Raw genomic sequence first — 27,584 nt, 5'->3', positions numbered from 1 at the left:
TAACTTTCACTTTTACTTGAGTCATTTTCTATTAAGGTATCTTTACTTTTACTCAAGTATAACAATTGGGTACTTTTTCCGCAGCTGGTTTACACATGGTCATCTATTTCAGCACAGGCGTCCACATCTGTATGATGACTTAGATATTAAATATTATTCCAGTCTCCATTGCGTTCATTCGCTTCCCGGTCCTTCCGAGTGATGGCGCTAGATGGAAACAAAAGACTAATAATTGGGGTTCTCAAATTATCTCCGTCACATGGTTCTACCATTGAGCTGAGCGATCAATAGAGTGTAGAGAGATAGATGGAGGGGGTTTGAGAAACTGTGGAGGAAAATCTGACAGTTCGATACAACACAGGTGATACAGTGGAAAATAGCTAATCTGTCTGCTTGCTTTGCTTTTCCCTTTGGAAACGGTTCGCATTCACAGGGGGTGGACGGAGGTGTCAAAAAATGCCAAACGCAATGATGCATTATGCTCATGTTTTCTCACACACAAGAAACTCCGGTTATCGCCTTTAATTGATTATGCTAGTGGGGAGTGGATGGTCCGAGTGGAAGCAGAATTTGAAGGAACCGACCAAGGTGGATGCTGCGCGCCGTCGCGCATCCCGAATCGCTGAGCTGAGTGAGTATGATATTAGCTCCTGGCACAATGCTCTGCCTTAAGCATGTCTGTCAGCCTGTGAGAAATTATCATATATATACATCATTAGATTCTAGATGTTTTTGCTGACATACATTTGATTAGCCTTTGCACATTTTGCCATTTGATCATTGATTGGTCAGCTTATTATATAGCATTGCGCGATTTTTTCCTTTGTGTTGTTCACAGGCTCCGTAACCATAATTTCTAGTGGTCATACAAACAGTACAGCAGACACGTGTGCAACAGCCACAATGTCGCTGCACTGCTTGGCACTGCTTTGCACTGCTTTTGTGATTCGACGTCTAATTAACCGATTTATCAGAGGACCTGGATGCGAGCAATTTGTACACGTTTATGTGTAGCCTACGTTGATATCGTATGCTTAGCATTCAAGAAGCCTCTGTGAATCATGAAAGATAATTAACATTAGACCGATACAATTACTGTCTTCTGCCCCCTCCCCTACTTCAAAAAGGGGTAATGGGGGTCTGTCTTTGTCGTGTGAGTTGCAAGCTGCTGACCTCAGGGACGCAAGCAACACCAGCGTTGTGCGCTCATTTTCACTTAGATCTTGACATGTTTTTTAAATGCTTTAATTATGGAGAGAACCATAGACTAAGGGGTAAACGAATAGAGATCACCAAGTTTAGTCAGACTGTGAATGAAACCACACACACACCACTGCATCGATTTTAACCTTTTGGGGGATGCCATTCTTTGACAAATGCCTTGGCACTGCCAAATTCGCCTTGCGTGATCTATCTGTTCACACCGTCACCTCTGTCATGGCCAGTGTCATGGTGTGCCATGCCTGCTCGGTGTTTGGGCTCTAACCTGTTGTCTCCGGAACCATCGCAGTTTGAGCTGTCGGGGTTCTCGATGTTAAAACCCAGCCTATGAGAGTGTTGTGGTTGGTGCAGGCAAGGGCGCGAATCATTATACGGGCACATAGCAGACTACTGGACTGATGGTTAGGAAGCGTTTAACACCCTCCTCTCTATACCCACGCGCGTGTAGCCTACGTGTGTTGCTTACTTGTGGAGAATACATATGTTTGAGCCTGCTACAGGATAAAATGTATCAAAGGAGAAATGTGGTTTGGGATTTGCTTTTGTCAGCTGTATAAGGTCAGCTTATTATTACAAATGAATCTCAGTTGGAGTTCAGAGACATGGAGGTGGAGAAGAACCACAGGGCCAGTATATAAGCAGCTTCCCTAAAATGGTTCATCGTTATTGCAAGCAAGCATTTGACCTCTTTCACATCATCACAGGATCATACATCTCTTTCTTTCTCTCACACATGCACACACACACACAGACCCATGGGTTTTGAATTGTGGGAAATTGTGCTCTGTGGTGTGTGTGTGTGTGACTGGAATGACTCAGATATAAGGTGGGTCTGCTCTCTCCCAATTGATTGATCAGAATTGAAGCAGATGAGCTGCTATGCTTGCTGTGGCCAGGGACAGTTCAGGACATAGAGAGAATAGAGACAATGAAATCTGTTGGCATATGGGTGTGTGTGTGTGTGTGTGTGTGTGTGTGTGTGTGTGTGTGTGTGTGTGTGTGTGTGTGTGTGTGTGTGTGTGTGTGTGTGTGTGTGTGTGTGTGTGTGTGTGTATGTGTGTGTGTGTGAAAGGTTTTGATGATGTGATGGATAAGCAGATTACTGACCACCAGTAAAATGCATTAATTTGGCATCATACTATGTCTCTAGGGGACGTTCATCATGTGATCATGTTTTGGTGTATTGATTGACTGTATTGGTAAACAATAAGGCTGATCAATGGGAATTCTACTGGAACGTTAGGCTACCTAAAGTTTCCAGAAACATTCCCAGTTGGATGCACTGAGGTTTAGCCACTTAACACAATTACCTCTGTCCACTCACTGTTCTTGACACCCGAAAGAAGTGTCAGAACTGTCATTAGCAGTATTTTGGAGACCACACAAATTATTTGGAACCCCCAGACATTACAAATGTCTCTTTTTTGATACATGTATTCTCTTTGTGTGTATACTCCTTAGGGTAACCCTAGCCTACCAACTCTAAGGTGTTGCTGTTACTCCTCTAATTGTCTATGGATTATATTACTGGAGCATTGCATGCTTCAGTTGGTCTTTCATATTCGTTTTAAACTAAAGGAACATCCTGTAATAATTTATTTCCCTGTGCTCAACTGATAGCATAGAAATCACCCAGAGAGAGGTGGAGAGAGGGAGTGCTGACATGTTTTAATTACTGGAGCCCTAGATTTGAGGCAGAGGAAGATCTGTTTGTATGGGCCTGGGGTTTATGAAGGAGGTTCCAGTTACTCGCTTCTCCCACACAGTTTTTTTTGTTTCTTTCACTGACTTCTGCATTGTCTGTCTGTCTGTCTGTCTGTCTGTCTGTCTGTCTGTCTGTCTGTCTGTCTGTCTGATCTCCTTCTTGGCTATAACAAGCAAATCACAGAATGTGAGTTTCTTTACTAGGATAAAAAGGATCCTGTGAATACATGAATGTTTCTATGCCAAATAATTAGAAAATTATTCAGTTGTTGTTGTATTGTATTGGTAGAAAAATATTTATTAGTGACTTTGGTTTTGTTTTGAAGAGTGGGCCTTTGCAACCAGCCATGAGGGGGCAATCCTTACTGCATATGATGCTTAAGGGCTGATGGTAGGTTAACAAGCACAGCCACATTTTTTAAGATTTCAATCCCAGTACCTTATACCCCTCAGATCCCGTCTTCACAAAACAGATGAGCATGGAGATACAGGCATAAATACATAATGTAGGCATAAAGAGGTGCGTCAAAATACTCTAAAACTTGCCTCTATGGCCTCTCAACGACCCACACCATATGTCCTCACCTTAGCTCACTGATACCCCGACATCATGGCAGTCACTACACTTACACCCAGACAGGTAGGGCAACCCAAGGGGATGTCTAGAGTGAGGGATATGGGGAAGGACCAGATTAGAAGAAGATTGAACATTTACAGTTAGCGGTTTAAATACGTGGTAGAGTGCCATGGGATGAGGGGATTTTATCTGGCTGGGGAGAGGGTCTTTGTTTAGCAGAGGAGCCTCTGGTTGAGGGCCATTTGACTGCTCTGCTCGGAGCGCAACGTCCAATTGGTTGGTTTAGAGAAAGAACTCTAGGGCCAGAGATTACACTGCAGTGCTGAGGCGTCATTCTGCCTAAGAACCTAGGGAAACGCAAAGAGAGAGAGAAAGAGAGAGAGACTGGAAATGACAGCCTCTTCTCATCATCAGCTTTTCAGCTCCTTCAAGCACCTGCCACGGAACTCCCACTGACATGCTGATGGCCTCTCTTTTTCTTCCTCACCTTCCTTCCAGCCCTACTCTGCTTCCTCTCTTCCTCTTGCCTCACCCTTGCTCTCTACATCTGTGGTCTGTTCTCAATGCGATTAAGATGTAGTTACACTGGAATCTGTCAGAATTGTGAATGAATAGAATGTCATTGTGGATCCATTTGGGTGTTTCAGTGAGAGTGTTACAAAATACATATTCTGGGTGAACTCTGGGGAGAGTGTTGACAGTTGAATTCTGGTGAGAAATGTTTTACATTTTATAATGTTACAGTTTTTTTCACCTCCTGTCTTTAACACTTTTATGACACGTTTTACACACAATATACAATATATAAGTACGTCCATTAAGTAGTAACGTAACGCAGAAGTGTGATAAAGCATGTTTCCTGCCTCAATGTATTGCCAAAAGAGCTGTATGTAGGGGTTGACAGTTGCTCTAGTGTAGCAAAATATATTTTATTAATAAATTATATTAACATATATCAACCAGAGGTTTAATTGCGAGCATTCGTGCTCTGTTGAAAGCACTCTGTGTCGTTCTTGTGAGAACAGCTGAAGGCGGTTTGGATGAAACCATATTTTTGGAGGAATCAGAACATTGTCTCCCTTATCATTTACAATGTTTCTATGTGCCCTAACAGCACTGTACATACCACCACCACACCACACTGCAATGGTAAGGCTAAAGCTAATTTAACGGAGCTGTTTCAGCCATTTTGGATCACCACACTAGTATGCTAATGAGCTACAATACAAACCATGTTAGTGCATACCAAATTGGCTCATTGGTCCCATAGCCACTGAATTGATCTGACCACCATTGACACTCTTCTGGCTAAAATGAAAACAAAGTGTGTGCATTCCACTGGTTATCTACTCCCAATCCCAAAGAGGATATAAGATAAATGCTTCAAAGATACAGTATCAACACTTGGCAGAAGCATGCATACAGTATCTGTTGGTGATGATATTCCCTGTCAGGAATTTCCATATGTTGGGAATTTCCACTTGTTGGGAACCCCCCATCCCCCACACACCTCCCCACCTGTTTCCTCTATACTGGAACAGGATTCAGTGCAGAGCTCTCTGTTTGTAGGAGACAATTTATGTGTGTGTGTGTGTGTGTGTGTGTGTGTGTGTGTGTGTGTGTGTGTGTGTGTGTGTGTGTGTGTGTGTGTGTGTGTGTGTGTGTGTGTGTGTGTGTGTGTGTGTGTGTGTGTGTGTGTGTGTGTGTGTGTGTGTGTGTGTGTGTGTGTGTGTGTGTGTGTGTGTGTGAGGGAGAGAGAGAGAGAGAGAGAAGGAAATAGGAGTAACCTAGTAGGAGTTAATTGAAGAGGGGAAAAGCACCTGTGAAACTGGACATACTGTTCCTGCTAATTATCTAGCAGCTGGTTTGAACCAGTGTTCGAGAGGAGATGGGGGTGGTGGGGCCTAAAACAATGTTGTACTGTTAACAAGGACAGCAAGGCATATTATACTGTACCTCAGCATGCTGTGTGTCCTGAGGATTTAAATGTCAAATGTTTTTCATGCCATGTTATGGCACTCCATAGTTAGCATTAATATATTCAGAGGCACAGATGTCCCAATAGCCACATGCAGAGGCAAAGTTGATCCTCTCTCACCCCCCGCCTCTTTCCTTCCATGTACTAATTGAGACCGTACCTACTCAGCCTCAACTGTTGTTCAACAAGAGGCTATGATATGCTCTGGGGAAGTCATGAAAGTCGAGGGTATAGAGACTTTAGACTCTACTGTAGACCAGAGTGGGATAAGTCATATGAATCCTAACGTTTGAAGAGTGTTACAGTATATTCTCCAATAAATATATCTGCGAGAAGAGGTTTAGGAACCTGTTTCAAAATAGGCTAGTACCTTGATGGTTGCTGGTTCAAACCATCGGTGGTGAATATTTTTTCTTCTGTAAATATGTAGTTCAATAAGTAAATAATTAGTAAACCTTGAAGAGTGTCCCTGGACAGTTATATCAGAAACACATCTGCATTACTGATGTTCCTTGGAGATTTGGAGGGCATCATTAAGCAATCCTGATAAGAGCTTGTCCTCATTGTTTCAACCAAACTGCCTACCTAAAACATCTCTTTCACTGAGAGAGGAAAAAGCTTGGAGGACAAAAAAAAAATCTAAGAAAATATAGTTTCCTCTGTTCTCTGTCTTCTCTTTGGTTTTGGAATAAGATAACAATGTGGGCCTCCTCTGTCTGTTCCTGTGTCTGTCTGTATTGCAGCAATTCTAGCTTTGCTGTGACTCATTGACTCTGCAATATTTACAGTGTTTTGAACAAATGTTTAAAAACTTTGGAAAATTATGATAATTACAGAGGTGAAGAATTATATTACACTTAAACAAACAAATATATCAGAATATCTTCAACTGGTGTCTCAGGGATGATTGATATCTGTGTGTGGAGGAAATGTCCTGGTAAGGATGGTCCCTGTGTAGACTGAAGACTAAGTGTATGGTTTAGACTACACTGTGTTCGTTTCAAAGGCATAAGTCCAGCACAAATTTGAATCTGGATATCAACTCCATTGCTGGGACTGATATTCATCAAGAACTATGGGCTCTTTGGACATTACAGGGTAGCGACCTGATGTTTTTGGATCTGTCAGAAAGCAATGGGGAAGAAATGGCCCAAATCCTTAACAAGCCCAAAGGAAGATAAAGAGGCCACTGGGTAAATGACAGTCAATGGAGGGGAAGAGAGACAGAAAAGAGAAGAACAAAGAAAATGAGTGGCAGAAATATGGTTGACCTTTTTGTATATTCCTGTCTTTCTTTTGTTTGTTAATGGTGCAACTAGATCAATAGAAGCAAATGTTGTGTCATAACATGTTCTCCATTTATTTGAATTATATGTTTGCCCCAAACCCCATTTTAATTCTGTGTTCTTAAATAAGACCAGCTGATATGTATGACAAACAACCCATCTCTTTCCTCTCCTTCTCCATCTCGGCAGATCCCAGGGAGGTTGTGGTGTGCATGTGTGTGGTGAGTGTGTGGTTGTGAGAGAGAGAGCGCCAGCGCTCCCACATGGCCTCCATGCAGGACGGGCTGAACTTCACGTCTCCTACCTACGGCAAGGTCCTGCTGCTGGGTGCCATCGCTGCTGCCTCAGCCTTCATCGTCACCATCCTCATCGTGGTGCTCTGTGTGGGCTGCCAGAGGTGAGATGAGTTAATGTGCATGATCATGTGCACACATGGATATACACACTTTTATGAGTAACGGAGTTAAGACCTCTTGGCGCACGGATCCCTTTAGCGGGATCATTTTCATCAACAACCACTGAATTGCAGAGCGGCAAAAAAAAAATAATATAATAATAATTTCATGAAATCACAAGTGCAATATAGCAAAACACAGCTTAGCTTGTTGTTAATCCACCTGTCGTGTCAGATTTTTAAAATATGCTTTACAGCGAAAGCAATCCAAGCGTTTGTGTGAGTTTATCGTTCACTAAACAAAACATTACAAACACCTAGCAGCAATGTAGATTGGTCACGAAAGTCAGAAAAGCAATAAAATGAATCGCTTACCTTTGATGATCTTCGGATGTTTGCACTCACGAGACTCCCAGTTACACAAGAAATGTTCCTTTTGTTCGATAAAGATTCTTTTAATATCAAAAAACCTCCATTTGTTTGGCGCGTTATGTTCAGAAATCCACAGGCTCAGGCAGGTCATGAAGGGCAGACGAAAATTCCAAATAGTATCCGTAAAGTTCGTAGAAACATGTCAAATGTTTTTATAGTCAATCCTCAGGTTGTTTTTAACATAAATAATCAATAATATTTCAACCGGACGGTAAACTATTCAATACAATAGAGAAAGAAAATGTTGAGCTACCAATTTCGCGCACAAGAACTAATCAAAGAACACCTGGCTATCCACTGACGCGATTTGATAAATCATTTTTCAGAATAAAAGCTTGAAACTATGTCTAAAGCCTGTTCACAATCTGTGGAAGCCATTGGAAAAGGAATCTGGTTGATATCCCTTTAAATGGACGAAAGGCAGGCAATGGAACAGGGATTTTTCAAAATAAGAGGCACTTCCGGGTTGGATTTCCTCAGGTTTTCGCCTGCAAAATCAGTTCTGTTATACTCACAGATAATATTTTGACCGTTTTGGAAACTTTAGAGTGTTTTCTATCCTAATCTGTCAATTATATGCATATTCTAGCATCTGGGCCTGAGAAATAGGCCGTTTACATTGGGAATGTTCTTTTTCCAAACATAAAAATTCTGCCTCCTAGCGCCAAGAAGTTGAACGTACTGTAAACTCAGTCCACAGCTAGTTTGTAATTTTGCCGATGGAGCTATCGAATTAGATATCTTTTGATAGTTCAAATGGTCGGTACGTTGTCAAGGAGGGTGGCTACGTGTGCTAGCAAGGCAGAGGTCCTGGGTTCGAGCCTCTCTGTGTGAGCCAAATCAGAAGGAAGTGGTATTCGCTTAGCAAGCAGCGTGACGTCCGTAACACCTGTACGAATGCACGCACACGCACGGACACAACTGTTTGCATGTTTATAATACATTAACTGTTGTGTTTAATATAGGAAGGGAAAGACGCATAATGTCTCCAGTGAAAGTGGGAAACACAGGTTGATGGACATGGTGAGTCGTAGAGATCACTCCAATAACCACATTTAACACTTTAGGTAAAACATGGATACATTTAGCATTCACAAGCAATTGATAAAAACATTTGTCTGTTTGTGTGTTGTTAGAGTATACTCAGGCAGTCAAAGCTGCGTTCCATCAGCAAGTCGGACGGTGAGATGAACAAGCTAAACTGCAATGGCAAAAGTGAGTAGAACTCTTAGGCATAAGAGTGTCACTGTTCAGCTCAGTTTGTAGAAATATTCACCACATAACAAACAATGATCCTTACCACTTTTACAAGGCTTTTTTTCATATACTGTAGGTGAAAGAATGCCAACCTTTCTGGTTTCCATGTGTCCTGCAGAGTCATCTAAAAAGAACCGTCCGTCTAGCATGGACCTCCTGCCCAGCCGCCGGTCCAACTCCGACCTCCGCTCCGGGGGAAGGACGCTACCCCAGATCCCCTCTGGCACCGGAGAGGACGGGGAGCACACCTACTCTGAGGTAGGTCAACGCTCCTCCCCGAAGCGTGGCCCTGATAACAACCTCTACGCCATAGTGGGCAGGGCCGGAGAGACCGACACCCCAGCCCCTCCGGCCGTCCCAGCCAACACCCCTGCTCCCCCTGATCTAGATGGGGATGGTTTGAATGAACCGCTCCCCGAGCCTGAGCCCATGCCCCAGGCTATGGCTCATCCGCAACCCCCGGAGACGACTGCAGAGTATGCCTGCGTCCGGAAGCTCCGGAAGGTGGACAAGGCTGTCCCCCAGAAGAGAGACAGCGGGACCGATATGGGGGAGGCACCGGTGCCGCCTCCCCGCCACGCCCCACCATCACACCCTGCCCCGCCTCCGCCACACCCTCACAGCATGAAGATGCCCCGGAAAAACGTGGATGCTTTCAAGCTGCCCACCTTCCCCAAGGTTGGTAGAGAAATGGCTGATGGTACAGAATGATAAAGATAAAGTTTGTTCATGTAGGAAGTCCTTGCCAAAGTCAGACCTTGACAAAGGCAATGTGTTCAGAAATGTTGATTCATTTCACTGCATTTTTCTGCCTATTTGTACGTGTCCTTGCAGTTCCCTACATGTATTACTAAAGGCTGTATTTGTGTGTGTTTATGTGTTTTGTAAAGAGAGCAATGAAAGTCGATTTCTCCTGATGCCTCTTTGCAGCTCAAGCAATTCTGTTAAGAGCTAAACATTTAATTGTAATGTTTAGAGCCAAATGAAATGCATTTATATGTCTGTTTGCACACATTTCCTCTCTCACGGCCCATTTTAAAACCTCTTAAGGATCAGACTCTTTTTTTCAATTTGCGCCTAAAGTGACATACCCAAATATAACTGCCTGTAGCTCAAGACCTGAAGAAAGGATATGATATTCTTGATACCATTTGAAAGGAAACACTTTGAAGTTTGTGGAAATCTGAAATGAATGTAGGATAATATAATACATTAGATTTGGTAAAAGATAATACGAACACAAAAATATGCGTTTTCTATTTAAAAAAAATCTTCATCATCTTTGAAATGCAAGAGAAAGGCTATATATCCAGATAGGAGTTTATTTGTAATTTAGATATTGGCCACCAGATAACAGCAGTGAGTGTGCAAAGTTTCAGACTGATCCAGTGAAGCATTACATTACCACACTATTTTTTTTATCAAGTCTGCCAGGAGTTTGTCCAAATGTGCCCGAATTGGTCAATTGATACATTTTCAAGTACATAACTATAGAGAACATACAAAAATGCTATGATAATAAAAATGTTAAGTTTACACACATCCAGGAATGTCAAACATGATGGATAATTACCTTCCCTTCAGAAAAAACACTAACCTTCACACATCTACAGTTGATGTCGGAAGTTTACATACACTTAGGTTGGAGTCATTAAAACTTGTTTTTCAACTACTCCACAAATTTATTGTTAACAAACTATAGTTCTGGAAAGTCAGTTAGGACATCTACTTTGTGCCTGACACAAGTAATTTTTCCAACAATTGTTTACAGACAGATTATTTCACTGTGTCACAATTCCAGTGGGCCAGAAGTTTACATACACTAAGTTGACTATGCCTTTAGACAGCTTGGAAAATTACAGGAAATTATGTCATGGCTTTAGAAGCTTCTGATAGGCTAATTGACATAATTTGAGTCAATTGGAGGCGTACCTGTGGATGTATTTCAAGGCTTACCTTCAAACTCAGTGCCTCTTTGCTTGACATCATGGGAAAATCAAAAGAAATCAGCCAAGACCTCAGAAAAAAATTGTAGACCTCCACAAGTCTGGTTCATCCTTGGGAGAAATTTCTAAACGTCTGAAGGTACCACGTTCATCTGTACAAACAATAGTACGCAACTATAAACACCATGGGACCACACAGCCGTCATAGTGCTCAGGAATGAGATGCATTCTGTCTCCTAGAGATGAATGTACTTTGGTGTGAACAGTGCAAATCAATCCCAGAACAACAGCAAAGGACCTTGTGAAGATGCTGGAGGAAACGGGTACAAAAGTATCTATATCCACAGTAAAAGGAGTCCTATATCGACATAACCTGAAAGGCCGCTCAGCAAGGAAGAAGCCACTGCTCCAAAACCGCCATAAAAAAGCCAGACTATGGTTTGCAACTGCACATGGGGACAAAGATTGTACTTTTTGGAGAAATGTCCTCTGGTCTGATGAAACAAAAATAGAACTGTTTGGCCATAATGACAATCGTTATGTTTGAAGGAGAAAAGGGGGGCTTGCAAGCCGAAGAACACTATCCCAACTGTGAAGGACGGGGGTGGCAGCATCATGTTGTGAGGGTGCCTTGCTGCTGGAGGGACTGGTGCACTTCACAAAATGGCATCATAAGGAAGGAAAATGATGTGGATATATTGAAGCGACATCTCAAGACATCAGTCAGGAAGGTCAAGCTTGGTCGCAAATGGGTCTTCCAAATGGACAATGACCCCAAGCATACTTCCAAAGTTGTGGCAAAATGGCTTAAGGACAACAAAGTCAAGGTATTTGAGTGGCCATCACAAAGCCCTGACCTAAATCCTAAAGAAAATTTGTGGGCAGAACTGAAAAATTGTGTGCGAGCAAGGAGGCCTACAAACCTGACTCAGTTATACCAGCTCTGTCAGGAGGAATGGGCCAAAATTCACCCAACTTATTGTGGGAAGCTTGTGGAAGGCTACCTGAAACGTTTGACCCAAGTTCAACAATTTTAAAGGCAATAGTACCAAATACTAACTGAGTGTATGTAAACTTCTGACCCACTGGGAATGTGATGAAAGAAATAAAAGCTGAAGAGACACAATTTGAATATAAAAATAGATTTTATCAAACAAAACTATGGTACATTTTATCTCTGGGACTCTCAGGATGACAAATCAGAGCAAGAATACTGAATGTAAGTACATTATTTACCTTCAGAGGTGAATGTATCAAACCAGCCGTGATGAAAGTGTTTTGTTGTTGTGCACTCTCCTCAAAAAATAGCATCGTATTTTTTCACTGTAATAGCTAGTGTAAATTGCACTGGTGTAAAGTACTTAAGTAAAAAATACTTTAAAGTACTACTTAAGTATTTTTTGGGGGTATCTGTACTTTACTTTACTATTTATATTTTTGATTACTTTTACTTTTACTTCGCTACATTCTTTAAGAAAATATTGTACTTTTTACTCCATACATTTTCCTTGACACCCAAAAGTACATTTTGAAATCTTAGAAGGACAGAAAAATTGTCCAAATCATGCACTTATCAACAGAACATCCCTGGTCATCCCTACTGTCTCTGATCTGGCGGACTCACTAAACGCACATGTTTCGTTTGTAAATTATGTCTGACTGTTGGAGTGTGCCCATGGCTGTCCTAAATGGTGCCGTCTACTTTGCTTTATATAATGAATTTAAAATGACTTATAATTTTACTTTTGATACTTAAGTATATTTTAGCAGTTACATTTACATTTACTTTTTATACTTAAGTATATTTTAAACCAAATACTTTTAGACTTTTACTCAAATAGAATTTTACTGGGTGACTTTTACTTTTACTTGAGTCATTTTCTATCAAGGTATATTTACTTTTACTCAAGTATGACAATTGGGTACTTTTTCCACCACTGGTAAACTGGACACTGCAGTTAGACTAACAAGAATTTAAGCTTTCTGCCCATATAAGACATGTCTATGTCCTGGGAAGTTGGCTTTTACTTACAATGTCATTCTAGTCACATTAGCGCACATTAGCAACAACCGTCCCGATTTGGGACACCAATCCCGTATAGGTTTAAAAACCTCTTGGCGCACGGATGCCTTTTACGGGATCATTTTCGTAAATAATCGCTGAATTGCAGAGCGCCAAATTCAAAAAATAATACTAAAAATATTCATGATTCATGAATTTCATGAAATCACAAGTGAAATATACCAAAACACAGCTTAGCTTGTTGTTAATCCACCTATCGTGTCAGATTTTGAAAATATGCTTTACAGCGAAAGCAATCCAAGCGTTTGTGAGTTTATCGATCACTAGACAAAACAGTAAGAACACCTAGCAGCCATGTAGATTGGTCACGAAAGCCAGAAAAGCAATAAAAATCATCGCTTACCTTTGATGATCTTCGGATGTTTGCACTCACGAGACTCCCAGTTACACAATAAATGTTATTTTTGTTCGATAAAGATGATTTTTATAACCAAAAACCTCCATTTGGTTTGCGTCTTATGTTCAGAAAACCACAGACTCGTTCCGGTCGTGAAGGGCAGACGAAAATTCCAAAAAGTATCCGTAATGTTCGTAGAAACATGTCAAACGTCTTTTATAATCAATCCTCAGGTTGTTTTTAACATACATAATCGATAATATTTAAACCGGACGGTAAACTATTCAATACTACAGAGAAAGAAAATGTTGAGCTACATCTCTCGCGCGCAGGAACTAATCAAAGGACACCTGACGCGTTTTGATAAATCTCGCTCATTTTTCAAAATAAAAGCTTGAAACTATGTCTAAAGCCTGTTCACAGCCTGAGGAAGCCATTGGAACAGGAATCTGGTTGATACCCCTTTAAATGGAGATTAGGCAGGCAATGAAACAGGGATTTTTCCAAATAAAAGGCACTTCCGGGTTGGATTTCATCAGGTTTTCGCCTGCAAAATCAGTTCTGTTATACTCACAGACAATATTTTGACAGTTTTGGAAACTTTAGAGTGTTTTCTATCCTACTCTGTCAATTATATGCATATTCTAGCATCCGGAACTGAGAAATAGGCAGCTTACAATGGGAACGTTATCCAAACATAAAAATTCTGCCCCCTAGACTTGTATACTCCTTAACAGAGGGGAGCAAAAGGGGATTTTGAACAGTAAGCCTGAAACATTACTTTTCATTACAGTCCGCCAACTATTGTACAAAAGCATTGTTTTATTTGTTTTATTTTTGTGTTTCATCTTAATCATATGTGAAGTTGACAACCTATTCATACTGTTCTCTGATTGGCTGGCAGGAGGCAGTGTTCATGGGTAATGGAGAGCAGTACATATGGAAGCCTCCAGAGGATGATGACATCACCATGCTCCAAAACAAACCGTTAGGCCCTCTGAGTCCTCACAGTGGAGAGAACATACAGCCTTCCACTGCTATGGTGAGTATGTATGTCATTACAAAGTACTGTATGTGTGTATGGTGTTTATCAGTTTGATTAGTACTGAGGGTTGTTCTGTGCTGTGTGGTTTACAGGTTGCAGAGATGTACTCCAAGGTATGCAAACCAGGCAAGAAGAAGAGAACTTTTCCTGCGTCTCCTCCAGCAAACATTGGCTTCCAGACCTTGGGGCGTGGTGACCGGGACCGGGAGCGAGATGGTGGGTTCAGTGTGGTGGTCAAGCCCCAGACCTGGGCCCCGCAGGAGGGGAAACCCGTCAGAGGAGCCTCTGCCACTCTGGAAGACCACTGTTATGAGTCCATCGAGACGGGGGAGGAGTGCGACCCCACTTATGAGCCTATGGAAGGTGGTTGCGGTTGGAAGCGAGTTGGAGGAACCGAACGGCCTCCCAACACCTGCGCCACACTCAGGCCCAGGAGGAAGAAATCCCATCAGCCCTTGCAGCAGCAGCAGCCTCCCCCGCCGCCGCCCACACAGCAGACCCCCAAGTTACAGCACCTTCCAGCCAAAGCCCTGCTGCTACCCGGGGAGAACCTGTACGAGAGCATTGGGGAACTGAAGCAGGGCGGAACTGCCAACTCCAGCACCACTACCATTTTCACCTTCAACGACGGCATGGAGATGTATGTCACTGGGCTCTAAGGCTGTGACCTACCTGACCTCTTACCTCCTTCCCAGCATTTAAAAAGACCACGGTCGGGAAGAGCTGGTTGAGCCCCTCTCATCCTCACTCACACATACTGTCTACATTACAGTCATAACTTCCTGCCTTTCAGAGCCTAGGGCAAAAGGGTTGGTCAGTGGTTAACGGGCTGAAGAGAAAGTCCTCTGTTGGGTCAAACCCCTATCTTGAATCCAAAGGTAGTGATGAGAAATGAGCACAAAACTATTACAGAGAAATCTGTAGGATGGTAGCACTATTTTAACAATGAGCACTGCACAATTAGTGGGGAAATTGCCTAAATTCTTCCCCCATTTTAGTGGGTAAAATCATAGAAATAAACTCAGCAAAAAAAGAAACGTCATCACTGTCAACTGCGTTTATTTTCAGCAAACGTGTAAATATTTGAATGAACATAACAAGATTCAACAACTGAGACATAAACTGAACAAGTTCCACAGATATGTGACTAACGGAAATGGGATAATATGTCCCTGAACAAGGGGGAGGGGTCAAAATCAAAAGTAACAGTCAGTATCTGGTCTGGCCACCAGCTGCATTAAGTACTGCAGTGCATCTCCTCCTCATGGACTGTACCAGATTTGCCAGTTCTTGCTGTGAGATGTTACCCCACTCTTCCACCAAGGCACCTGCAAGTTCCCAGACATTTCTGGGGGGGAATGGCCCTAGCCCTCACCCTCCGATCCAACAGGTCCCAGATGTGCTCAATGGGATTGAGATCCGGGCTCTTCGCTGGCCATGGCAGAACACTGACATTCCTGTCTTGCAGGAAATCATGCACAGAACGAGCAGTATGGCTGATGGCATTGTCATGCTGGAGGGTCATGTCAGGATTAGCCTGCAGCCTTAGCTACATGAGGGAGGAGGATGTCTTCCCTGTAACGCACAGCGTTGAGATTGCCTGCAATGACAACAAGCTCAGTTCGATGATGCTGTGACACACCGCCCCAGACCATGACGGACCCTCCACCTCCAAATCGATCTCGCTCCAGAGTACAGGCCTTGGTGTAACGCTCATTCCTTCGACGATAAACACAAATCCGACCATCACCCCCTGGTGAGACAAAACCGCGACTCGTCAGTGAAGAATCCAGCGATGGTGGGTTTGTGGCCATAGGCGACGTTGTTGCCAGTAATGTCTGGTGAGGACCTGCCTTACAACAGGCCTGCAAGCCCTCAGTCCAGCCTCTCTGGACCCTGGAGGGATTGTGCGTTCCTGGTGTAACTCGGGCAGTTGTTATTGCCATCATGTACCTGTCCCGCAGGTGTGATGTTCGGATGTACCGATCCTGTGCAGGTGTTGTTACACGTGGTCTGCCATTGCAAGGACGATCAGCTGTCCGTCCTGTCTCCCTGTAGCGCTGTCTTAGGCGTCTCACAGTCCGGAAATTACAATTTGTTGCCCTGGCCACATCTGAAGTCCTCATGCCTTCTTGCAGCATGCCTAAGGAACGTTCACGCAGATGAGCAGGGACCCTGGGCATCTTTCTTTTGGTGTTTTTCAGAGTCAGTAGAAAGGCCTCTTTACTGTCCTAAGTTTTCATAACTGTGACCTTAATTGCCTAGTGTTAGTGTCTTAACGACTGTTCCACAGGTGCATGTTCATTAATTGTTTATGGTTCATTGAACAAGCATGGGAAACAGTGTTTAAACCCTATACAATGAAGATCTGTGAAGTTATTTGGATTTTTACGAATTATCTTTGAAAGACAGGGTCCTGAAAAGGGACGTTTCTTTTTTTGCTGAGTTTATAATTAATTTCCATGGTTAAAACAGTGTTATTGTACTGGCAATTCTGGAGCCCTAGTTTACGAACGAGCACAACTTTCAGTTTTCTCCCTATGTAGCACTTAGTCTGTTTATGACAGACCTTTCCCCCAAGTTGGTCGATGTGTGATTCAGGAAGGAATTAAAATAATAATATAAAATAAATTAATATTAATCAAAGGACTTGAAAGCTCAGGGACAAAGAGTCAAATTATGAGAGAATAATTAACTAAATTGCAAAAATGTTGGCATTCTTCCTAAAAAAAACAACGAATTTTGACCATATTCACAGATAAAAATACCAGATATTTTTCCCTTTTCATTTGTTACATATCACATGGACTGTCTCCACTACCATCTGTAAATTAAGTGTTTTACTTCAGTTTTACTGTTTTTACTTGTCAATCCTTTTCCTGCACTTTGCCTGCTTAATGTTGCATGCTAAAAAAACTCTAACAAAAATCAAGCACTGTCATGTGGTACCGAAGAACATTTATTTCGTTTTTTTTACTGATTGTTTGGTTGTTATGTTGCTTTGTTTCTCTTAGAGAGCACAATGTCATTCTAATTCAGGATAGCTTTGGCTACTAGGAATCTCTGGCAATCGTTACTCTCAAGTTGGTCACTGCCTTCGTCTTCAACACAGAGAAGAAAGGATACTACTATCTGAACCACAGGAGCCATATCATGTCAAGGGGACATGCTGGTGAAGTCTACACAAATCTAATAGCTCCATCCTCAGTCTCAAAACTGTGGCTCAATCAAGATACTGCTTCAGCCTCACGATGGTGATTTCACCCTCCTAACCTTTGAACGCAGGTGGAGTATTCATTAACAGACTCTCTGTAGCGATCTCATCACTACACTGATGAACATTTTTATGTCCTCTCAATTGCCAGTGATATCCTAAATGAAAATAAAAAATTCAGCTGAGCAGTGACAACAAATGATAACGATACAACAGAGATATTGTAAAGGAGCGTATCTGAAGTAGAACACAAAATGTAATCTCAACCTGGACACTAAAGAACTTCATTTGACCAAATATACCCAGCACATAATGTGGTTATTATTCTGTATGTTGATGCAATGTGTACGTGAGTATGTTACAAAAAGAGAAAGAATAATAAATATATCATTGGTGTCAAGAAATCTATCTTTTACTATTTATGTTTGGCTGTATTTTTGGAATGACTTATCTGGTGACAAAATTGCAAAGCAATGAAACAATGTGAATTTTGATGTTTTTATCATTTTATTTTCCCAAGCCATGGTGTGTTATTTGAAAAGCCCAGCTAAGTTTTATGTGGCAGCTAATGTTGTGTGTTTGCTAATCAGACTACAGGGTCTTGTACTCGAAGCGTGTAATTAAGTGCTAAAAATGCAAAAGATTGTAATGTTTTATATCAAGATTACTATTCATGAAAATGTCAGTCAAGTTTATACTTTTGTAATAAAGTGGCACTTTGAAAAATTCTTTTCTCTAAGCTTCACTTAAAAATATATATAATCTAAACATGTACCTCATGTGCCTTTTATTAGACGGGATTAACTCCACCAGAAGGTAATAATTATTTGTCCAACTATGCCAGCTAACTTCACTAGACCACAGCAGTCTAAAGCTGTCCCTCCATTGAACTCTTTGTCATATGCGCTGTTCATGATCTGTTAAGATATTATAATTATGCCTATTACAACATCATGATCAAAGCATTGCCATAAAATAAAGACACAAATCAAGCACAGGCTGGGTTTAGACAGGAATCCCAATTCTGATCTTTTTTCTACTAATTGGTCTTTTGACAAATCACACCAGATATTTTTCAAAGCTGATCTGATTGGTCAAAAGATTAATTACTGAGAAAAAAAAGATCAGAATTGGGCTGCCTGTCTAAAAGCAGCCATAGTAGGCAAAATAATATAAATCAATATCAAACTGCTCCTGAAACCAAAGGCAGCTCTGAAAAACATTGGTGGTGACTAATGGAAGACAAACGTTCTACAATCGGGCTACAGATTTATCACAGGAAAACATTATTTAATTGGCTATTAAGGCATTAAGAAAGTTGGATGCATTCAAGTAGATGTTTATAATTTTTGTACACTTATTTTACCTGGTAAATTGACTGAGAACACATTCTCATTTACACCAACGACCTGGGGGATAGTTAAAGAGGAGAGGAGGGGGGTGAATGAGCCAATTGGAAGCTGGGGATGATTGGGTGGCCATGATGGTACGAGAGCTAGATTGGGAATTTAAGTAGATGTAAGTAAGGGTGACTGTTTCCTAAATGATAATCTGACATTCACTTTATTCCATAATTACACTCTAATAACACATGCATTTCCCAGAGATAAATGTTCAAATGTGGCGGCATGTGTGTGTGTGTGTGTGTGTGCGTGCGTACAGAAGGGTCTGCGTCTGACTAGCTGGAGAAAAAAATAGGTCACCCTTAAAACAAAAAGCTTACAGTCAACATCGCAACCGTCTGCTGAATTTTCATTGGTGGGCTTGTCTCCATAGTAACAGGTTAACCTTGAGGCAGTAGTCACATGGGCAGGCGAGTCTTGTGCTGTCTTGGAGAATGCAACATGCATTGCATGACATCCATGATCACAGCCACCTACTCTGTGAGGGCTATCACAGAGAAATATTGTGATTATAAATAAACAAATTCCCTACAAAACAGTGTTCTCTCATAACTCTAAATGTAGGCTATGCTTGTCAGAGGTAGAAAATATAATGCATTCAACATTCATACATATGTGTGTACTATGTTAGGTAAAAATGACTACAATAAACGTAACGTATTAATGTATGTCACACCCTAAAAAATTGGGGTAAGATAGATACAAAGATATCTAATATTTGGCATTTAGCATCAAACATCAGCACATGTCATGATCTCTTTGTTCAGGTGAAGATCATTCTCGATTAATTGCTAGTGACTGTTCTCTCAATCATGGGTGGAGGATTCAATACCATTTCAACTCAACACCTTTCAAATTGCAATACCTTTTCAAATACTTGAAAATAATGGGCAATTTCCAGTACATGATTTGTAATTTCACTCAATAAAAGGAATGGACCAATTGCAGACGTCATATGATTTCTAGTGTGGTTTGAGTATCTGGGTGCACACACACAACATGGCAACACAGCAACTAAAATTGAACAATGCTTCCCCCTACAGGTTAGGAAGCTTCACTACCAAACTTTCAATAATCTATTTAATATAAAATTGTCAAGATAGCATCCTCTTCAGAAGGGATGAAACTGATTCAGTTTCATGTAGCCCCATATATAAACATGTACTGCTTGAGCAGTCCAGAACTGAACAATACAACTGTATAAATAGAACAATAATCCCTCCATTTAAATCTTGTAATATGTACCATAAAATAGAATACAAAATGTCTTGCTGTACATAAATGGGAGTAATGTCTTGTTTATAGAGAACCATTTGTTGTGTCTGTCTATAGCAGCTAAATGGAATCTGACTGGTGTTGCTGGTTAATCATGCCCTTAACTAGCCTTGTTAAACCAGCCTGATTATCACAAATTCACAGTATGGTTTCACAAGGCTAGCCTTTAACCTTGTGTTTCACAGAATCACGTTCATGTTTGTTGTTTGGGGCGCTCCTGTTCCTCATCGTCACTCCAGCCTGATGATCCACCATCTGTCCCAAAGTAGCGGTCCCCAAAGTCCCCTGTATTGACAGAAAACACAGAAATATAGAGTTAAATGACATGGAGCAACACATCAGACATCACCGTGAAGAGCACATTACTGAGATGGATTACAGAAAAGTGTAGTCATTGAAGCAGAATTCTAATTAAATAGGCCAATCAACATTACTGACTTCCCACTGGGCAAAAACTGGTTGAATCAACTTGGAAAACTAAATGGATATGCAAAAAGTCATCAATGTAAGGGCATTTCATATTTTCTTTTCTTTCACCCAACTTTTAACCTAAATCCAATGACATGGTGAAATGTTTTATTGATTTCACATTGAATTCACGTTAGTTGACAACTCAACCAAATGTATATCAAAACTAAACGTTGAACTGACGTCTGCGCTCAGTGGGTTACAACAGGAGGGAGTGGTTTGTACTAGTGTATGGGGTAAGACATGTTAGCTATATCAATGCCAAACCCACCAATCCCTGGAATGACTTGCAGGAAGTCATCAACACTCTTGTCCACAGCTGTGGTGATGATTTTGACCTTGGGGAAGGCGTAGGCCACCGAGTGCACCCCCAACTCTGCCATGAGCAGAGAGACCAGCGCAATGTTCTCCTCCTGCACCTCGTGGTCCTGCATGGACACATCAAAACACATTTAGTGCTATGGCCATCACTTTAAAACCCAGCCATTTAGTATGGTTGGTAATATCATAGAAATACAACTACTACTTATAATTCTATGGTTATTATAGCAATGAGTGATTCATCCTGAAGACAGGGGCTCTCTGTTATTATGGGATGGGGATGTCCATTACTGCACCCTTACCAATAGGACCCGTACAGCCATCATGGCTGCAGCGCCTGTAGACACAGTGCTGTCCATTAGAATGACATGGTCTTCGCTGATGTCTTTTGGCAGACGCAGGTAATGCAACTGGACAAGGATGAAGGAGAAACAGGGTTACCACAGAGATACGATCAGGAAGAGGAGGCAGATCTTGTTACTAGGGAGACACCCAGTGAGGTGGATATACGGTAAGTGTGACTTTTCTAAATAGGACCACTTCTCCTCTCTTCAGCCAATAAAGATCTATTATATTCTGTTACTTTCTAAAGTACCTCTGGTTCTCCTGAGTCCAGGTTGGTCTGGATGAGGATCTTGCCGATGCGGACATCCTTACACACAGCCCTCAGAGCAGGCTCCATGGTCTCCCCTGCCCGCAGGATAGACACACCTGTGATCTGGGGGGAGGAGGATGGAGCTTCAGCATGGTGACAAACACACAAAATCCATACTACTAGAAAGGAATACCAAACATAGTGCAGGGAAACAGGAGTAGTGTCAATGACTGTACAGTACCCACCCCTTTTCCACTGAAGCTTCTCTTCCCATCATACTCGTGGCCCTGTGTGGTCTGTACCGTGCATGGCTGTTACATGATACAATAGGGATGAAGTTAGCGACATTATGTCTAATCATATATAACAAAATAACATATTACAGTAGAATACACTATAAACATTGGTAAATAATGTCCACATACCTGAGAGGGCAGGAATGTTAGAGCATGTTCAATAAGGAGGCGCATCAACCTCTTGGAGTAGAAGATGAACTCGTCTCGACTGGTCTCCTGATTCCTGGATTACACAAATTAGTTGAAGGAGAATGAGAAAAAAAAGAAGTGTGTGTTGATTCTAGACTGGCTCTATTTGAACGTGATCTGACCTGATAATGGTATGCAGGCCTTTAACCTGAGGCGTACCCTCCAACACACTGAGGGTCTGGGGGAGGGGCTGAGTCTGCTGGGCCGAGGCCAGGACCGCCCTGGAGGAAACAATACAAAGGAGAATACATTTGAATAGGTGACAATGACTAGACACTGTTCTGCTCTCCCACTAGTTCTTCAATAAAAGGAGTCCATGTAGTCACCCTGAGACACCTGGTGGGGGTATTGTGAATAACACCACTACAAAAACTCAAATACGGGGGAGGGAGTGAGGAGGTGTAAGATGTGTAAGCCTACCTGACACTGAGCTCACGCTGCACAAAGAGAGAGAGAAAGAGACAGGGAGAGAGATCGAGACAGAATGTACAAGAAGGTGAATGAAACAGAGAGAGAGAGAGCGAGAGAGCGAGAGAGAGAAAGGCAAAGAGATGTCAGTCACTCATCCCCTCACAATACCTCTACAGATACTCTAGCATTCTGCCACTGTGTGGCACCATCTTCTCATGCACTGCAGCTCAGAAATATTAAGAACACATTCCTGATATTGAGTTGCACCCACCCCCTCTTTGCCCCCAGAACAGCCTCAATTCGTCAGGGCATGGACTTTACAAGGTTTTGAAAGCGTACCACAGGGATGCTGGCCCATGTTGACTCCAATGCTTCCCACAGTTGTGTCAAGTTGGCTGTTCTTTGGGTGGTGGAACATTCTTGATACAAGGAAAACTGTTGAGCGTGAAAAACCCAGCAGCGTTGCAGTTCTTGACACAAACCGGTGCGCCTGGCATCAACTACCATACCCAGTTCAAAGGCACTTAAATCTCTTGTCTTGACCATTCACACTCTGAATGGCACACATACACAATCCATGTCTCAATTGTCTCAAGGCTTAAAAATCCTACTTTAACCTGTCTCCTCCCCTTCATCTACACTGATTGAAGTGGATTTAACGAATTTAAGTGACATCAATCAAGGGATCATAGTTTTCACCTGGATTCACCTGGTCAGTCTGTCATGGAAAGAGCAGGTGTTCTTAATGTTTTGTACGCTCAGTGTATATACAGTCTACTGAGTATAGTGTTCTGTTGCTCACCCACCTCCTCCATCTGCTTGTGGACATGCTGGACAATCAGGTCAATGGCCACCATGTTACCACCACCTGGCAGAGGGAATCATATTTTCACTTGGAAACAACATATTTTAATTTGGAGAGAAACATTTCAGTAGCTCAAATGGCTACCTCATAATTAACAATATCTGCACAGAATATCAGCTACGAAACAATAGTATATCAGCAGGATATATATGCCTTCATATTGGTATTAGCTGCCAATGGCTAACAAATATTATATTGAGATCGGCAGATGCCAAAATGCAGAATGCAGAAATATTGTACTTTTGACCTTTCTAACGGGTAGTGCTCCATCTCTCACCTCGTGGCACAACGATGTCTGCCAGTCGAATGTAGGGTTCAATGTACTGCTCAAACGCAGGCTTCACAAACTTGTTGTACTGCTTGATGACCCCCTCGATGTCCCGCCCGCGCTCTGTGATGTCCCTGCGAAGCCGACGTACCAGCCGGATGTCTGAGTCAGTGTCCACAAAGATCTTCATGTCTAGGAGCTGGAGACAAACAGAGCAGCAATATAGCACTATGTTCCTGTACCTTGCAGTCACAGATGACTCAACTGATTCAGTAAAGAAGTCATAAACATGTGATGATCATACAGCCTTACCTCCAAAAGCTCTTTGTCTGCAAAGGACATGATCCCCTCAAAGATGACCACACTTGCACCATACACAGTTTTCTACACAGGGAAGAGACAGACACAACAGAAATGCTCAGAACTGCAACAGCTGCCAGTTTTACCCTTCTTCTGTTTATTTACGGTGGATAAATATATCAGGAGAATAGAATTTTCCCTTGGTACATGGCCATTCGGTTCTGCACTCACCCAGTCTTTCTGTCTGCCGTGTGTAGTGAAGTCATACACTGGGATCTTCACGCTCTTGCCCTGTTTGAGTCTCTTAACGGTGGCAACTAGCAGCTCAAAGTCAAACGCCCCTGGGTGGTCAAAGTTGTAGTCGTTACTGGTTGCCAGGGTCTGTTCCTCAGGGGTCAGAACCTAGGGGGTACAGGAGAGCAAACTTCAGGGAAGGATGGACACAGAAACACAATGGGATCTTTCATAGGGTAAAGGGAAAAGGTGAACGTGTAAAAACAAAAAGTTGTAATGCTGCCTACTCATGTAGTGTGTACTCATGTAGTGTGTGCTCATGTAGGTTACTTTCTAAATGTAATCCATTACAGTTACTAAGTATCTGTAATCTGTTTACAATTTGTTGCTGGTAACGTAACTGATTAAAGTGATTTTTTTTTGTAATCAGATTACATGTAACCGATTACATGTAATCAGTTACTCCCCAACCCTGTGTGTGTGTGTGTGTGTGTGTGTGTGTGTGTGTGTGTGTGTGTGTGTGTGTGTGTGTGTGTGTGTGTGTGTGCGTGATTGCGTTTACATGTGCATGTGTGTGTGTGCATGTTGAGTCCATGGGTTAGGGGCATGTTGTTCCCTGGTGTTCTATAAACAGACATGATGGAAGGAAGAAGGGAGGGAGGGGGAGGGGATTACCCAGGCTGTGGACAGTCTCTTCCCCATGTGCTTCACATGTGATTAACATCATTAAGAGGGAGGGATTGTGGGTAAGCTCATTCATACAGTATCATGAAGGTGTCTGTCAACAAGTCTGTTGTGAGGAACGGAGAGGAACTCCCCTTAACCTACAGTAGCATGTCCAGATGCTAAATCTCAAGCAAGCCAAATGAATGCCAGTCTCTCACCTTGTAGAAGGAGTCCATGGACAACAACACTACCCAGGGGACATCCAGAGCCTCAATGATCTTATTGGCCACCGTGGTCTTCCCTGAAGCACTGCCCCCACACAACCCTGCACAGACAAACACACATGTATGTTTAAGTACAACAACAAGTCATACAATAAGGAAAGACCATTACAACACTCCACATACAACATAAAAAATTCACAATTAACACTACACACACTGACAATTAAATAAGGCATACACCCATAACGGTTGTACCGATGACGAAGGCCTCTTTGGACTGTGCACCGTGCTCATCATACCAGGGGGGTCTGCCGGCTGTGTAAATGGTGCGTGTGCCGGTGCGAAGCAGGGGAGGCTCTGTCTTAGTCTGGGATGTGCTTTTCCTGCGTGGAGCCGTGATAGGAGAGCCAGGCAGGAGCCGATCTAACGAGTCTTCCCCACTACCACTGTGAAACAACAATCATCATATCATCATTAACCTGTTATTAACATAGAGCTTTGGGTACAATTACAGTACAAGAAAAAGGAGGGACGTTTTTTAGGAGTGTTATAAAGTACTATAATGGTCCCTTTCGTAGGTAACGTCACTGATAAGGTTTATACCAACACCGTCACACCCTTGTTTACTATCAAGCTCAACTGAAGGTTAAAAACCAGCTTAGCGGTTACATCAGACTCTAAATACAAATTTAGTACTGTTCATGCTCCACTAAAGCCCCAACATAAAAATCTTGATTTGTTTCAACATATGTTTTTTGGTAGATAGATCCTGCATTTCCCTGTACCTCTCATCATCAGTATGTCTCAACTGACATGGGATGGGACAACTCATAACAACTCCCTCAACACACACAGGCAGAATGACTTCCACAGCCCTGTCTGTGTTTTCTTAGTGCTCACACACAGGCAGCATCCATTCCAATAAGCATGCACCACTATGTAAACCGACCACTTACCTGCGGGTCGACATGGACCAGCAGCCTGAGATTCTGGCTCCAGTGTATGCAGGCAGAGTCATATCTGCAGCGAAACAGGGAGGGCTGGCTGCTCCAGCTCAGGCCCAACAGTTACAGTACTCACTACAGTACTCACTACTAACACAGTAGAGCTCACACAGGCTAACGCTTACTGAGGCAGCAAACGTGGTCAAAGTTAACCCCCATAGAAAAGAGATTACAATCCACCTTACAGACTTTAGAGGGAGACCTGTTTTACAATCTACCCACTGAATCTAGCCTCTCTCTTAGGTTCCTCTTCTCCTATCTCTTCCCTAATCTCAGCTCAGACCAGAGTAAGGAAAATGTCACCAATTCTCTCCTTTTACCTCTCCACTTTCACCTCCCTCCCTTGTCTAAGTGTGTTTAAGAGGATCACAGAGTTGGTGACTGTTATTAATAGAGGCCTGTTTACACCAAGACGCCCTCTGCTGATCTTCCTCTTCACGTGCATAGTCTCACAAGTGAGCCAGACCTCTCAGTACCGTATTAGAATGGCTGGAGTAAGTCGAGGCTACCAAGTGCAATGCTCCAAGAGGAAGTGCGTGCAGGCATAGTACTGCAGGGTGATCATGCTCCCAAGTGTGACCTGTTTGCACCAGGACGTCCTCTGCTGATCTTCATCTCCTATGCTGATCCTGACAGAGATAGCCTGTTCCCAAATCTGTTTGGCAAGAATTAGCAAAACAGCACAAACAGATCTGGGACCAGGCTAAGACAGAGATATCCTGCAGGGCAATCATGTTCCCAAGTGTTTGTCTGATTACGACTCTGTCTCTAACCTGCGCTCAGTTGCTGTTTTATCATATTTGTCACAGTTTTTCCTTGCACAATGCCAGGGCACTGCATTTCATTCAGCATGTGTCCATTGATGGCACAAATTTGTTTTACAATTGTGTAGGCTACCTAGTTATTACTATAACAAACTACATACACTCAAATACTACAATTTTAGCAGATACATACTGAGAGCAGAGCAATGCAATAGCGTCATTCTGTTGTGTTCTGTGTTAGATCCAAGGCAGATGTCCATTATTAGACTGATCCTATTACGCGACTGCTTGGTGACATACTTTATTGGCGACGGCAGAGCAGCTGACACACAGCATTAAAATGATCATTGGTAAATGATCAAACTTGATATCCGACTCAGTTAACCGGTATTTGAATTCAAGGTATAAAACTTCAACATTCTATGAATCCCAACTTGACTGTGTGTTTAAGCGCAGGTGGGACGTTACAGCTAAGCAAGCCACTGTGAGCTCTGGGAGGTCAAATAATGCCGTAGTAAATTAGGCTACAACGAAAGGCATAAATGCAATGCAGTGTTCAGCACATAGTCATATATTTCAGAGTTCGTTTAAACAACATCAGCTAATACAAGGTATGAGAATGAAATAGTCTATGCTGTAAGAACCAGTACCTGTCTGAGCGCGATGACATTTTCTTCCCGCTGCACTCAGCCTCCTCTCGCCCTCTTTGGAGCCGGCTGGTGGACAGCGCCATGTATTCAAGAGGATTGTGGGTAATGTAGTTGATCTTCACCAGTAGTGGATTGGAGTCACAGAAAAATCATGTAGGCCATTGTTAAATACATAAT

The 27,584-nt window shown here is 42.3% G+C and overlaps 2 protein-coding genes across 2 annotated transcripts; one reads left to right on the top strand and one right to left on the bottom strand.

The window, feature by feature from the left end:
* The first annotated feature begins 179 nt into the window (after positions 1-179).
* On the top strand, positions 180-18,203 carry LOC129829876 (proteoglycan 4-like). Its single transcript, XM_055891866.1, has 7 exons — positions 180-631; positions 6,956-7,163; positions 8,558-8,615; positions 8,729-8,807; positions 8,968-9,527; positions 14,120-14,257; positions 14,353-18,203. The coding sequence occupies exons 2-7, from the start codon at positions 7,030-7,032 to the stop codon at positions 14,917-14,919; spliced, it is 1,536 nt and encodes a 511-aa protein (XP_055747841.1). The 5' UTR covers positions 180-631; positions 6,956-7,029; the 3' UTR covers positions 14,920-18,203.
* Positions 18,204-18,300: 97 nt separating this feature from the next.
* Positions 18,301-27,490, bottom strand: LOC129829875 (uridine-cytidine kinase-like 1). The gene is made up of 15 exons (XM_055891865.1): positions 27,408-27,490; positions 25,245-25,435; positions 24,984-25,090; positions 24,097-24,267; positions 23,878-23,949; positions 23,575-23,764; positions 23,239-23,300; positions 22,442-22,458; positions 22,144-22,242; positions 21,962-22,055; positions 21,782-21,847; positions 21,537-21,659; positions 21,244-21,351; positions 20,892-21,048; positions 18,301-20,437 (listed from the first exon to the last, which is right to left on the bottom strand). The coding sequence occupies exons 1-15, from the start codon at positions 27,488-27,490 to the stop codon at positions 20,346-20,348; spliced, it is 1,632 nt and encodes a 543-aa protein (XP_055747840.1). The 3' UTR covers positions 18,301-20,345.
* Positions 27,491-27,584: the final 94 nt, after the last annotated feature.

Source organism: Salvelinus fontinalis, chromosome 31 (assembly GCF_029448725.1).
Source record: "Salvelinus fontinalis isolate EN_2023a chromosome 31, ASM2944872v1, whole genome shotgun sequence".
In the NCBI taxonomy this organism is placed as follows: Eukaryota; Metazoa; Chordata; class Actinopteri; order Salmoniformes; family Salmonidae; genus Salvelinus; species Salvelinus fontinalis.
Note: the sequence above shows the minus strand (reverse complement) of the source record. Positions and strands in the feature narration are given on the sequence as shown.